This window comes from Etheostoma cragini, chromosome 8, assembly GCF_013103735.1.
Source record: "Etheostoma cragini isolate CJK2018 chromosome 8, CSU_Ecrag_1.0, whole genome shotgun sequence".
Lineage (NCBI taxonomy): Eukaryota > Metazoa > Chordata > Actinopteri > Perciformes > Percidae > Etheostoma > Etheostoma cragini.
In genome coordinates, this window is record NC_048414.1 from 29,456,050 (window position 1) to 29,469,411 (window position 13,362).

The 13,362-nt window shown below is 43.0% G+C and overlaps 2 protein-coding genes across 3 annotated transcripts in view; one reads left to right on the forward strand and one right to left on the reverse strand.

Moving 5' to 3' along the window:
* The window catches only part of meak7 (MTOR associated protein, eak-7 homolog), a 13,296-nt gene extending 1,414 nt beyond the window's left edge, over positions 1–11,882 (forward strand). The window contains exons 2-9 of one of the 2 annotated variants that reach the window (XM_034878682.1): positions 249–425; positions 934–1,197; positions 1,425–1,569; positions 2,730–2,941; positions 6,493–6,679; positions 7,456–7,574; positions 8,703–8,882; positions 10,323–11,882. In XM_034878682.1, the coding sequence (XP_034734573.1) occupies positions 255–425; positions 934–1,197; positions 1,425–1,569; positions 2,730–2,941; positions 6,493–6,679; positions 7,456–7,574; positions 8,703–8,882; positions 10,323–10,442 (1,398 nt within the window). In that variant the 5' untranslated portion in view covers positions 249–254 and the 3' untranslated portion in view covers positions 10,443–11,882. The remainder of the gene's footprint in view (positions 1–248; positions 426–933; positions 1,198–1,424; positions 1,570–2,729; positions 2,942–6,492; positions 6,680–7,455; positions 7,575–8,702; positions 8,883–10,322) is intronic. The other variant, XM_034878683.1, reaches the window with a different exon arrangement.
* gan (gigaxonin) overlaps positions 1–13,362 on the reverse strand; it is a 322,832-nt gene that overhangs the window by 207,094 nt on the left and 102,376 nt on the right. Inside the window, exon 15 of the transcript XR_004657566.1 lies at positions 1,387–1,396. The gene's annotated coding sequence lies outside the window, so the exon portion shown is untranslated. The remainder of the gene's footprint in view (positions 1–1,386; positions 1,397–13,362) is intronic.

The window sequence follows — 13,362 nt, forward strand, 5'->3', positions numbered from 1 at the left end:
GGGGTGTTGCCTTGACCAACTGCCACTTTGCTTGTTTGAAAGCCATGATGTCTCTCTCAAGGTTTCCCTCCCCTACCTGGTGGCTTGCAGTACATTGGGGGAAACCTTGTACTCTATGTAGACATGTACAACAAACACAATACATAACAACACTGACATCAATGTTCTGTTTATTCTGTAGTCCCCACTGTATGTTGGCTTAATGTCGCTGGCGTGTGTGATCTGATATACTTTGTGTTGGATTGTAGAGCATTATGGGTAACACAGAGAGTATGGTGGTGCAAAAGCGCCTGGCCCGCTTCCGTCCCCAGGAGCGGCCTGTGGTGGAGGGGGTCTTCGACAGGCTCCAGAGCGGTGCTGAGGGCCCTTCAGAAGCCCCCGGGAAAACCCCAGCAGGGAGGACTCTAACGCTTGAGGTGTTGCAGGTGGGACTGTTAAAGCCGGACATACGTACAGTATATTTAAACCATAAGGGTTACCTGATGGGCCGGGGCAAATAAAACGCCACGTTGGGCAAGTAAATATAACAACCCACTTGCTTGTTCAGGCATCATCGCATCATAAATGTTCTTTTCCGTTTTTGGACTTTTATGGACATTTTTTCCCTGTTACTTTTAAAAAAAATACTTTGACTTGTTTTTATAAACGTTTTCAAGGTTTAAAACAATACATTTCCCTTTCCTTTTAATTACCACTTTTATTCTTTTTAATTTAGTGTAGTTTTACAGATTCCTATACGTACAGTAGGAATACACTCTCCAAAATATGCTCTGTCTCTTTGACTTAGACAACATTTTATGCTGTTGTTCCACTGAGCAAAAGTCAATTCTACAATAGCAATAGATATAAGTATATCTGTCAGGAGAGCTCATTCCTGCCAGTGTGTTGCCTGTGTATAATCAACCTTTCCCTATTCCTTTTTGTCTGTCCCAGTCCTCAATGGGCAGCCTGGTACCAGACTCCATGGTGAGGAGGATCTACCATTGCATGTGTACTATCGACCCTGGACTTGCAGCACCCGCAGCTTCTGGGAAGACTAGCACCTCGGCTGCCTCTGGAGTAGCTCGAGAGCAATTGGTCATCTTCCTAGCAGACACGCTGCGAGGCACTGCAGAGGAGCGGGCTCCTCTCGTCATGGCCATGTGTCAGCGTGGGACAGGGACAGCAGTGGTTGTCACATGTGAGCAGGTAGCAGAGGTGAGGACAGGGTCCAATTAAATAGGAAATAACATATCAATTTCTGTGGTTTTCTACCTTTTCTACTTTTATTTACATCAGCCCTCCCTTGTCACGTTGCTACCTCTAACCCTCAGGGGTGGTTCCAGGATTTTTTAAGTGTGGTGGCACAGACCGATGGATTGGGGAGCCCTTGCCAACCCTCCCTACTGATGCCCTGCTCTGGCCCCTTTACCTTTTTTCCATAGTTCCTCCAGGACCTGATTTCTGCTGTAGTTCAGATCCTGGTCCACAGAGGGCGCCTGCAGGCCTGGAAGCCAGAGCGAATGGGTGATAGCTCCCTAGGTGTCAAACTCCTGGCAGAGCACATGTGTTCTGAACTCAAACCCTCAGGTAAATAGGTGATTCAAAGGTTTTTCAACATACGATAGGGAAAATGTGCCCCTTTGCATGTGGAACAAAAACAAATTGCACGTACATACAGTACATACGTATATCCAGAGCTTTAAATGAACTCTTTTGATAGCCAGCCAACATGGCTAGTAGATTTTTAAAGTAACCAACCACTAGCCACGTTCATTTTTTCTAACTTTGGTTTAATTTTGGCTCCTCTGGTTTATCCGGCTCCGTTTGTTTGTCTTCTCCATCTCATCGAAGTTCAAAATCGCTAGGCACGTAGCTGACGGTTGTCTGGCGCGTCATGACTTTGTGTTCATGGGAAATGTAGGATTAGTACTACAGGCAGGTGTTACAGATGCATATAACATTTTCCAAGGCCAAAGACACACACAATTTTCGAAATTTCTTGGCAAAAAAAACAACCAATCTGGAAACACTGACTTGTTGCTTTGTTTGTTCAGCCGGCTAAATTGGTTGGGGGGTGTCAATTTAAATTAGATTAGATTAGATTTAACTTTATTGTCAGTTTTTACATCTAACAGTGCAATCATTAAAGTGCCTTTCCTTTATAGCATTGCTTAAAAAGACATAAAACACAGAATGCAGTATGATCACATTAGTCCAATGAGGAATTATTAAAGTGCATTAGCAAATAAAGTGCATAGAGTTCTGAGAACTCAGAGTCCATAGTCCATATAATAGGAGAGACAGAATGCAGTATGATCAGATATAGTGCATTTGTGAGGTGTATTTTTAAAGTGCATAGTGATCAGAGGTATTATATATCAAACAGTCCATAGACCACGTGCTAAAGGGCAGGAGGAGTCCTGAGACTCCTGTAACGTCTCCCAGACGGGAGGATGGGGAACAGTCCATGACGGAGCTGCGTGTGGTCCTAACTGATATTGTGTGCACGTCGCAGACACCGTGAGTGATGAAGGTCGTTGATGGCCCGGAGTGATGCGCCAATGATTTTTTGAACAGTTTGCACCACTCGCTGTAGGGCTTTCCTGTCAGCCATGGTGCAGTTCCCATACCACACCATGAAGCAGTCAGTGAGATGATCTCAACTGTGCAGAAGTTACGGAGGAGGAAATGGTCCAATGAAGGGACTTTTAAAACCTCTCCTCTCCTCTCCTTTCCTTTCCTTTCCTCTCAAGGATGTCATGATGTTTCCTGTCTGGAGGACTGGATCTTCAGGGTCTCCCAGGTTTCATTGTACCTGGAGATCCTGGTAGCTGAGGGCCTAAACGTGTCCCTGGGCGACCGGCCGGCCCCCACCCTGCTGCCCCCCTGCATCGGGACGCCCTGGAAAGAGCTGAGGTGTCTGCTGGACCTCCCCACCCTTATGTTTCTGGCTCCACAGGTTGGAATAAAAACATATTGGGTATCATATCAGTAGGTTCTGACCAAAATGTCTTTATGGTAATATCACTAAAACCACATTGCAACTCATTTTTTAATGGAGTTTAAAAAATGTGGAAAAGTCTCCCACTACTAGTAAATACTATTACTACATAAAGGAGAGAAGGAAGAAACAAATACCAACAAGTGTTTGTGTGCCGCTCTTGATTCCCAGTGGTGTGTTGATTACTGCTGTTCTGCTGACTTACTGTTTAAACCATGTGTCAAACTCAAGGCCCGCAGGCTGTACCAGCTCACAACACTTCTATACACAATTTTGCAAATTTAACAACTTTATGACTCAGAAATTCCCCCAGAAACAAAGAGTTTTCATATTCAGGTTGTTGTAAAAAATGTGATAATTGTTTTGCTTGAATGAGCTTTTGGCTGACTTCTGTAGGGCTTCATGTCAACAAAAAAGCAACAAGAAATGTCGAAGAAAGCCACAAAAAAACTGGAAACTCGCGGGGGCGGCCTGGCTGCTATATTTAAGGAGAGCTTCAGATGCCGGACGATAACCACCAATAATTACTCCAGCTGCGAACTGCAGCTGTTCGTGATAAACCTTACCTGCCCTGTGCTGTGTGCCACAGTTTATCGCCCACCCAGATCTACTAAGGTCTTTCTTCAAGAGTTCTCAGAGTTTTTATCTGAGTTTCTCCCAAAGTTTGATAAACTGCTGATTTGTGTAGACTTTAATATCCATGTTTGTTGTGCAGCAAATCAACTGGCCAACGAATTCAAAGGCCTTTTAGTCTCCTTTGATCTCACTCAATCTGTTAATGCACCAACACATGAGTATGGGCACACTCTTGACCTTGTCATCTCTCATGGGCTTTCAGTTTCTCTCAGAGAAATAGTCGACACTGCTATCTCGGATCACCTCCCCGTTGTCTTTGACTTTGCTGCCCCCCCACCTGCCAATAAGCCAGTTTTCCCAGCTCGCAGACGCCGAATCTTTACTCCATCAACGGAGATCAAACATCATTTGCTGCTGCCTTCAGAAACTCTCAGCTGCCTGATGACTGTGGGCTGGTTCCTCCCCTTTGTCCAGACAGCCTACTCTCCACTTTCCATTCAACATGTTCTGCGATTCTTGACTCTGTGGCCCCTTTTCGGCAAAAAGCTACCAAAACTAAGTCAGATCCCTGGCTGAATGACCATACCCGTCTGCTCAGACAACAATGCAGACAGGCTGAACGGCGGTGGAAAAAGGACAAACTGCATGTATCCCTGGGCTGGTTAAGGGTCAGTCTGGTTGCTTACCAGAGAGCTCTAAAGGAAGCCAAGTCCAAATCTTTGTCTTCCATTATAGCTAACAGCTCTCATAATCCAAGACTGCGATTTAATACTATTGACGCTGTCATTAATCCATGCCCTACTGTCCTGTCCGATGCTTCTATTGCAACTTGCGATGAGTTGTGTCTTTTTTCACTGGTAAAGTGGCATCTGTCAGGCAGAATATCTGTAATATGAATATGTCTTTTAAGGATGTCTGTGCTCCTCCGGCACAGACTGCTGTATTCGAGCGGTTTGAGACCATTTCTTTGTTTTCTTTTACTAAGGTGGTCAGTGGCATGAAACCCACGAACTGTCCCTTAGATATTATTCCAGCCAAGTTTTTGAAGGAGGTTCTGAGCTCCGTTGGGTCTAGTCCGCGTGTTTTTATAAACACTTGTCTTAGCTCAGGGTCTGTTCCAGCTGCCTTCAAACATGCTATGGTTAGGCCCCTCATAAAAAAAACGCATCTTGACCCCTCTGTGCTCTCCAATCTGAGACCTGTCTTTCACTTGCCTTTTCTTTCTAAAGTTTTAGAAAAAGTTGTTTTTATTCAATTACAGACATTTTTGGAGATCAATTCTGTTCTTGATAAATTTCAGTCTGGTTTTAGATCCCGACATAGCACCGAGTCAGCACTGTTAAAGGTGCACAATGATATTGCCTAGTCTGTGGACGCTGGGAATCCTTCTGTGCTGGTTCTGCTCGACCTAACAGCAGCCTTTGATACAGTCGACCATGCAGTCCTTGTATCTCGCCTAGAGCACGTCGGCATCCGTGGCACCGCTCTCCAGTGGTTTAGGTCATACCTGGCAAACAGGAGTTTTTCTGTCGCGATTGGTGACCATTGCTCCTCAAAGGCGTCGCTGCCCTGTGGGGTGCCACAGGGATCTATTCATGGCCCCATTCTGTTTTCAATGTATATGCTACCTCTGGGATCAATTATAAAAAAGCCCAACCTGTCTTTTCACTTTTATGCCGACAACTTGCAGATATATTTGCCCATGAAACCAAACGAAAACACTGCACGTACCAAGCTACTGGACTGCATCACAGATATAAAGCAGTGGCTGTCACAGAACTTTTTGCACTTAAACGACAGCAAAACTGAATGTATTTTGTTTGGTTCTCCATCTATGTCAAATGTTCTCACCACAAACTCTGGCACTCTGGCCCCCCTTTTTAAATGTCATGTCAAAAATCTCGGGGTAACATTTGATAATGGGCTCAAATTTGACAAACCGATTAGCTCTGTTGTCAGCTCAAGCTTTTTTCAGCTCCGTCTTTTGGCCAAAGTCAAGTCCTTTCTCAGTCATGCTTTCATCAGTTCAAGACTGGACTACTGCAATGCCCTTTACGTTGGCCTCAGTCAGTCATCAATTTCTCGTCTCCAACTTGTGCAGAATGCTGCTGCCCAATTCTTAACAAGCACGTCCAGACGTGAACACATTCCCCCTGTGCTGTCGTCACTCCACTGGCTTCCAGTCCGTTTTAGAATTGATTTTAAACTCCTGCTGTTTGTTTTTAACGCCATTTATGGCTTGGCCCCCTCTTACTTGTCTGAGATTTTAACTTTCCGCAATTGTGGCAGAGCCTTGCGCTCCTCGGGTCAGCTTCTGTTAGAGGTCCCTAGGTCAAGACTTAAACAGTTGGGTGATCTTCTTTTGCCGTCGCTGCTCCCAGACTGTGGAACAAACTACCCCCTGACATCCGCACCACTACTGACCTCAGCCTTTTTAAAACAAAGCTTAAGACCCACTTATTTAAATTAGCATTTAATTCTGTATGCTCCTTTCTATGCATTTCTGGAAAGCTTTTAATGTCCTGCAGCACTGCACCACTACAGCACTTTTGATTGTATCTGCATGTTTTGTATGTGTTATGTATTGTTTTATGGCTTTGTTGTAAAGCACTTTGGGTACCTTTTGGCTATTGTAAAGAGCTATACAAATAAACTTGATTGATTGATATATATATATATGTGGTACCTTTCTAGACTCAACATCACAAAGTGCTTTACGATAAAATACAAAAGACAGACATAATAACAAAAGAAATGCTTGATCCTTTTGGTTTGCTGTGTAATATGAATCTGTTATAAATAATGGCAAGGGATATTTTATGTCAATGACCACATGAAAATATAACCACTCATTCATTTATATTTGTTATCTGTGATATTAAAATGATATTTACACACACTGTGACTGCACAACACTATGTGATTCTCTCCAGTTGCCAGACAGCTACAGCGCCCCCTGGAGACTTGTGTTTTCCACGCGGCTGCATGGGGAGAGCTTCACCAGGATGGCTGCTGGTCTGACAAAATGTGGGCCCACCCTGCTGCTTATTAAAGACACAAAGGGGCATGTTTTTGGGGGGTTTGCCTCCCACGCCTGGGAGGTCAAACCTCAGTTCCAGGGTGAGAGAACAGAATCTCGTCTGATCCTACTGTACTCCGTATTGCATGGCTCAGATGAAATTAGATATTTAATGAATACCATCTTCAGCTAGCATCACTATCTGGATTTTTTCTCATGGCACTGCACTTTAGACAGGTGCAGGTTCAATTGTTTCAGACTGTGATATGGGCCAGGGCTTGCATTTCTTTGAGCTCTATTAACAGCGTTACATTTTCCCATTGCCTACTATGGTAACAATTTCAGACTGCTTTAAACCAGGAACGTGTGTGTCAAAGTGTGTTGCTGTCTTGTCATTTGCTGCAGCTTACCTCATTGAAAAACCATTAGAAGGCACACACAGTACATTTGTACTTAAGGCACCTCAGGGTGCAGCGGTACCCACTTTGGGAACCTGCTTTAGGTAATAAGCTTTACAGCAGCATTCAATTTTAACAGCAGGTGAACGCTTTGTGGGAACTGTTGATTTTGTTCTGCTGAATGGAGAACAGAGGCAATTTGCGCAAATTACTTACACGCTTGATAGAACTCTACCACACAGGAGTGAAGTGTGACGCCTCTGATAGATCACAGTGAATTTAGGCTTCTAATGTACATCCATAAGTATGTCTAAAAACAGTACTATCACGTTGGTGTGGACCGGACCCCAGACTGATAAAAGGACACATTGAGGAAGTAATACTTCTTGTTTGAATACTGTGGGCTGTCACTTGACTTTTCTCTCAGACCCTTAATAATTTGTATATACATATGGCTGTGTGTGTGTGTGTATGCGCAGGTGACTCCAGATGCTTCCTGTTCTCGGTGTTCCCCAGACTGAGAGTTTATACAGCAACAGGATACAACCAACACTACATGTACTTTAACCAGAATCAGCAGACCATGCCCAACGGACTGGTGAGACTACCTTAGTTTAACAGAGGGTAACTTCTGTTGCTCATGGCATGTGATTATCACATGGAGATTAAGATGTACAATGTAATTCACATGGAATTCCCTTAATCTAGCCAGTTAATATGCCTTTTTCAGATATTGCCTGATTCAAGGTTTATGATTCAAGTGACTACAACCTTTATTAAAACTTCGTAACTAACGGCCAACCAGTCCTCTGACCTTTCATGTTATTATTGATACGATACAGTGTAATTTGTACATACAGTATAAATCATATAGGTTACACCAGTTGTGTTTTTTGCATTGGTAAAAAGGCAGCCCTAATAGCCAGCAGCAGCAGCCAGCTGTTCAGTGAAAAAGCTCTGATTCAGCACCTGCCCAGCACCAGACAACAGACAGACAAAGTTAGACGTTAGCCTTGTGTTCCAATACCCATAAAATATACTATTTAGTATGCCAGAAAAGATTTATGTCAAATGCAGTATGCCGAAAATACAAGGATGTCCTACTGCATCCGCTCAGATTTTGCAGTATGCATGCCAGCGTGCTCTTCTGGCTATTCTGACTCCCAATCCCTTCTCAGAATATATTAGCATAAGGGTCAAAGTTCAAGGTGCAATTTTATGAAGTTATAGTATGTCCCAAATGTATGTATACTACACGCAACATGACATATTTTGTAAGGGCAGCTGCAGTACATACTAAAAGAACAAAGTATGTGATTTGGAACTCAGTCTAGCTTTTTCTCAGGAGGTGGCGGAGTCCAAACAGAGCTAAAAGGCTAGTGAATGTTAAACACAATATAATGTCAGTTTTGTGTTTCAGCTTTTTCTGCTTATGCCCCTAACTGGCCAAAAAAATCATCAATGAATGGGGCTTTAAAAACAATTGATAACAGAAAATGTCAATCTCTTCTGATATGGTATTACTATCGCTACAATTTTTGGGCATCAGAATGGTCCCCTTTTAATATTAGTTTCAATTCACAAAATAATGGTAGTTGAATTTTTGAAATATTGTTCCTACTTTAGGCTTGAACAAAAAAGACTTCAATGATAGATATGGTTATTGTTATTTAATACTTGTCTTAATACTTGTCTCATAGTGTTTATGATTTGGGGCCTTCATCAGGGTATGGGCGGTCAGCAATACTACTTTGGCCTGTGGCTGGACAGTGATTTTGGTCGTGGTCATAGCCGTGCACGGCCCAAGTGCACCACCTACGGCAGCCCACAGCTTTCTGGAGAGGAGGACTTCACCCTGGACTCAATGGAAGTGTGGGCAGTTGGAAAACCCCCAGAACCAGAGGAGGTTAGAGTACTTGCTTCTCTTTCTTTTCTTTCTATTTTTTTCTGCCTTTATTTGATTGCAGGCTAGGGCTGTCATAAATCGATTGAAATGAGCTTCCGATTTGGATCAAAATCCAGAGCAGAATCCCTGATTCCACCCGGTATTTGTTTGTCTCTCCATTTCCGCCTACTTGCGCACATTCAAAGAAAAAGACAGGACCAGACACAACATGGCTTACTGGCTGGGAGCATGCAGCTAAAGACACAAGGTAATGATATCTTACCGGTAGCCTGCAGATTGACTTTTCCATGAACCATGTCCACTGATGGAGTTGGAGAGGAAACAACATAACAGTGTTGACATGCAACAAAGGTACCTGTCTGCAGTTAAACCCGGAATTACGCAGTTACACAATCAGAATACGTCTTTAATTATCCTGCGAATGTGAAGGAGGATCCATGTGGTTTTCCAAGGAGATCTTTCCTGACATATTTCCACACATTAACACTGGGACGGACTAAGTACAACCAGTCTTCAACTGTCCTACAACGCAGGCTCACAGCAGTGTTGGAGTTTGTCCACAAAGGTGGCTGATGGGGCTACTGTGAGGGGAGACATATGGAGAAAACCGCAGGGAGCTCACAGGAGGAGAATTAAAGATGGAGACGTGTGTATGCACCGCCATAAGTGTAGTGTTTTCATACTTTTGTTCTAGTGTACAGTCAAGGAGGAACGCACCTTACAAGTTTCTTTTTCAGCTCTACAATTTTTCACACACTGAAACTGATTCAGTAGAATTATAACAAAACTGGCCACCACTTTTTTGTTATGTAATTAGATGCTTGCCTAATGTTGGCATGTAGACTGGGGAAGCCCCACCCACTGATTTGATTTCCCCCTGCAGCTTACCCTTGAAACCTGCACCTTTAAATCTCCTGCTTCAGTTCAATATTTTGCAGAAACCAATCACAAACTGGCTTATCTACCTGGCGCGCTATTAGAAGGTTTGACACGATGACAATAGAGAAGCAACCAAGCAGCTTCTTCTTTACATTCAACATAGCCGTGGCCATCGAAGCGCAGCTGGGCACAGCAACCCGTTGATGCTGCTGTCGCTTCTACGTCACCTGGATCGTTGGTCTGATTGGTTGACGGACTCTCCAACCGCATACAGTCATTTGAACTATGGCTGTTGGCCCCTCCTCGTGCAGAGAGAATACAGAGCAGACTCCCCAGACCAACGCTCAGTCTCAGATCTACTGAGCTCAGCTTGGTCTGCTGATAGCCAGACTAGTTGGCATGCACATTAGGCATGTAATTACATACATGCCTAATGTTGGCATGCACATTAGGCATGTAATTAACCATACCACAAATAGAGAACCTAATTTACATTCCAGCTGTTTCCTTTAGAACAAGAAGAATTAAACCCATGGTATTTGTGTATATTTTGTGTTTCAGGGTGAGGAGGGGAAGGGCAAGAAGAGTATCCTGGATATGGATCCAGAGGTCCAGGCCATGATGGAGATGGCAGGGAAGACTCTACACAGCCAGGGCCTCAGGGAGCCCGAGGAAGACTAGGAGCAGTGAAGGGCAACAAAACCAAAACAGTCTTAACGTATCTAGGCTCCTGTTCCACCTGGATCTGACACAAATTGGGAATTTGTCATCTTACAGAGCTGGACAATATTTCTTCCAACTGACTTTAAGACATGTCTCCTGTATACAAATTGAATTTCTCTTTCCCTGCCTTTCACCCTTCAACACCCAAAATGCAGCTGCTGTTAAATATGGTAGGCTAGGGAAGGTGTCATCACAACATAAACCACGCTAATAAGGCCTACATGTATCTAGGTCTAAAGCCTGGTGTGACCCATTGACACACAACTGAAAGCTACAAGTGTGAAAGCTTCAAGCCAGCTTTCATCATGAGTATGAAAGGGACCCATGTGCCATGGGTGTGTTCAATCTTATCTCATCCAAGCTGCACTGGTGTTTGACCGAAGCAAGCAAATATACGAGACCTACCACAGACAAATGCATCAGATAAGGAGCAGTGGAAGCAGTTTGTTTCTCCGCAGTTGCCTCAGTCAACCATATTGACCTATTGAAACCACTAACTGAAGTATTAGGGTGTAAAGAGTGAGCACAACAAAACAGTCACACCATTTATAGTTATGTATAATAGAACAAGAATACATGGAACTATCCTAAAGGGTCTTGGTTGTAGGGGGAGGTAAAGATCCTCTCCAGGGAGACATATCATGCTCATTTTCAGGATCATATTTGTGTTACTTACTTACTTGTAACTTGATATGTGTGCTTTAAAATGTTTAAAAAACATTGGGGCTAATGTGAGCTGATCAGATCATTTTCTGGTCTCATCAGCCCACATACCATGCACTGGGTTGTCTTATTTCACAGTTTGTGGCTTGGCAGACACTCCAGATATCCAAATGTATGCCCAGCACTGGGAAAAGGGAGATATTCATGGTATGTCCCCTTTAAGGCAATTTTAAGAAAAGCCTACTTGTGAATTGCTGTGTGACTGAGTATTTTATTGCTGCAAAATTGACAAACCTTCAGGTTTAGATGACCAATTGTGACATACACGTCGTTCTCTATCTACTGTACTAGTTCAGTGAACACGTGACTAATGAGATCCTTCATAAGTTGTTTAACTATCGGAGAAGTTCAGGAGTTATTTGGGGAATTTCTCCAGTACAAGACTTGACATTTTTTTTATTCAACAGATACCAGGGATTCTAAATACTTTGTCCCTCCTCAAACTGACAGCTTTAGATAAGCTTCATGAATACAAGAGACACAACTTCTTCAAACTACCCATTTTTACAGACTGGAGGCACTACTGGATTGTTTATTTATTTCATTTTTTTGTTCAAGGCGTGTTGCTTGTTCATGTGTTATGACCCAGACATTAGATGAGAAATGAGTTGTAAAGACAACTAGAGGAATGCCTATATAAATGTATCACTATACTAGACCTGTATTGTCCATGCAGATGTGATTCTGTTGTCTAACTGCATTAAGCCAATGAGTTTTATCAATTACACCTTAGACTGAGGAACTGCATCCAAATCAATGGGAGTGTGGTACAAATTAGCAAAATACTGAGGAAGCAGGCCAGTTTATCAGGGCTTGGATGCAACAGATTCCCTTCATATAGGTGATTCAGTATATCAGTACAACAGTTTGGCCACTTGCTTTTAGCAGGAAGTTTAACTAGTTGCTGACCAGGTGCAAAGCACTGTGAAACCTCCCGGGCACGGGGAGGCGTTAACGTCCTCAGGCCCAGTCATAAAAGCATGTACATGTAGCCCTGTAGTGGGACAAATGACCATTTAGACATTGGAACCGCATCTGTCTGGCCATTTTGAGCAATTGTGCAGTTTGAATTATGCGTATTGCCTCCTACAATAATTTCAATGTTATTGTCATTGGATATAGTGTTTAAAGTTGATGTAGGATGTTGTGTGTGTGTCTGTCTGTCTGTGTTTATGTGTGTGTATTTGTGTGTTTGTGTGTAGTGAAAACAGTATCCGAGTGTTGCTTGCATTAAAGTAAAAGGGGTTCTAGAAGGTTCAACTTTCACTTGTGTTTGTCAGTTGAGGGAACTGGGACCTTTCTGTCTTCATGTGATCACGTCGGACAGACAGGCTGTAAAACGGTGGCATCAACATGTAAATAATCAGATCCCCGATTTGACATCTCTAATTGTACTAAAACAGCTAGCAGGCCAGAGACTGAAAGGTGACTTTGTGCTGGTCCCCGTCCTCCTCTTCTGTTCTACAATCATGCAAATGACTGAGCCAAGTTATCCATGCAAATCGCCTATATGATCTAACAGCAGTTCACACAGTAGCACGGTGGACATGCTTCCACAAAGAAGGTTTAGACTTGTCTTTATTTGGGTATGGAAATGATTTTATTATTTTATTCCCAGAAACGTGAATATGTGCATAGCTCGGTTTCCCCTCATATGCTCTTAAACTTATTATTGTACACTAGTCACATAAAATATTGTTTATAACAACAGCATTTATCAGTTAGTCAAACTTGACTTGTATAGCACGTTTCATATGGGTAAGGCCATTTCAGAGATCTTTTTAGGTCAATAAGGTAGGAGAAATATACTCCAAGGAACCCATAGCTAAAAGAGAGACAGATATATATATATATAATATTGTTCTCATTTATGTAAACATCATATGTTAAAAAAATCATATTTGCTTGTCTCAGGACCTTCTGGGCCACCTTAATGGACAATTAGGAGTCCCCATACCGCACTTTGAGAACCACCTGTCACATGTGTTAATGAGTTTCTCATGTGTCTCATGTGTCTCTGTGTCCAAAGCTACACACAGCAGTCTGTCTGTCCGTCTGTCCGTCTGTCTGTCTGAGCAGGTCTTCACATCCAGTGAAGTGTGTGGATGTATGTACAGTATATGTTTGTGTGTGTGTGTGTGTGTATATATATATA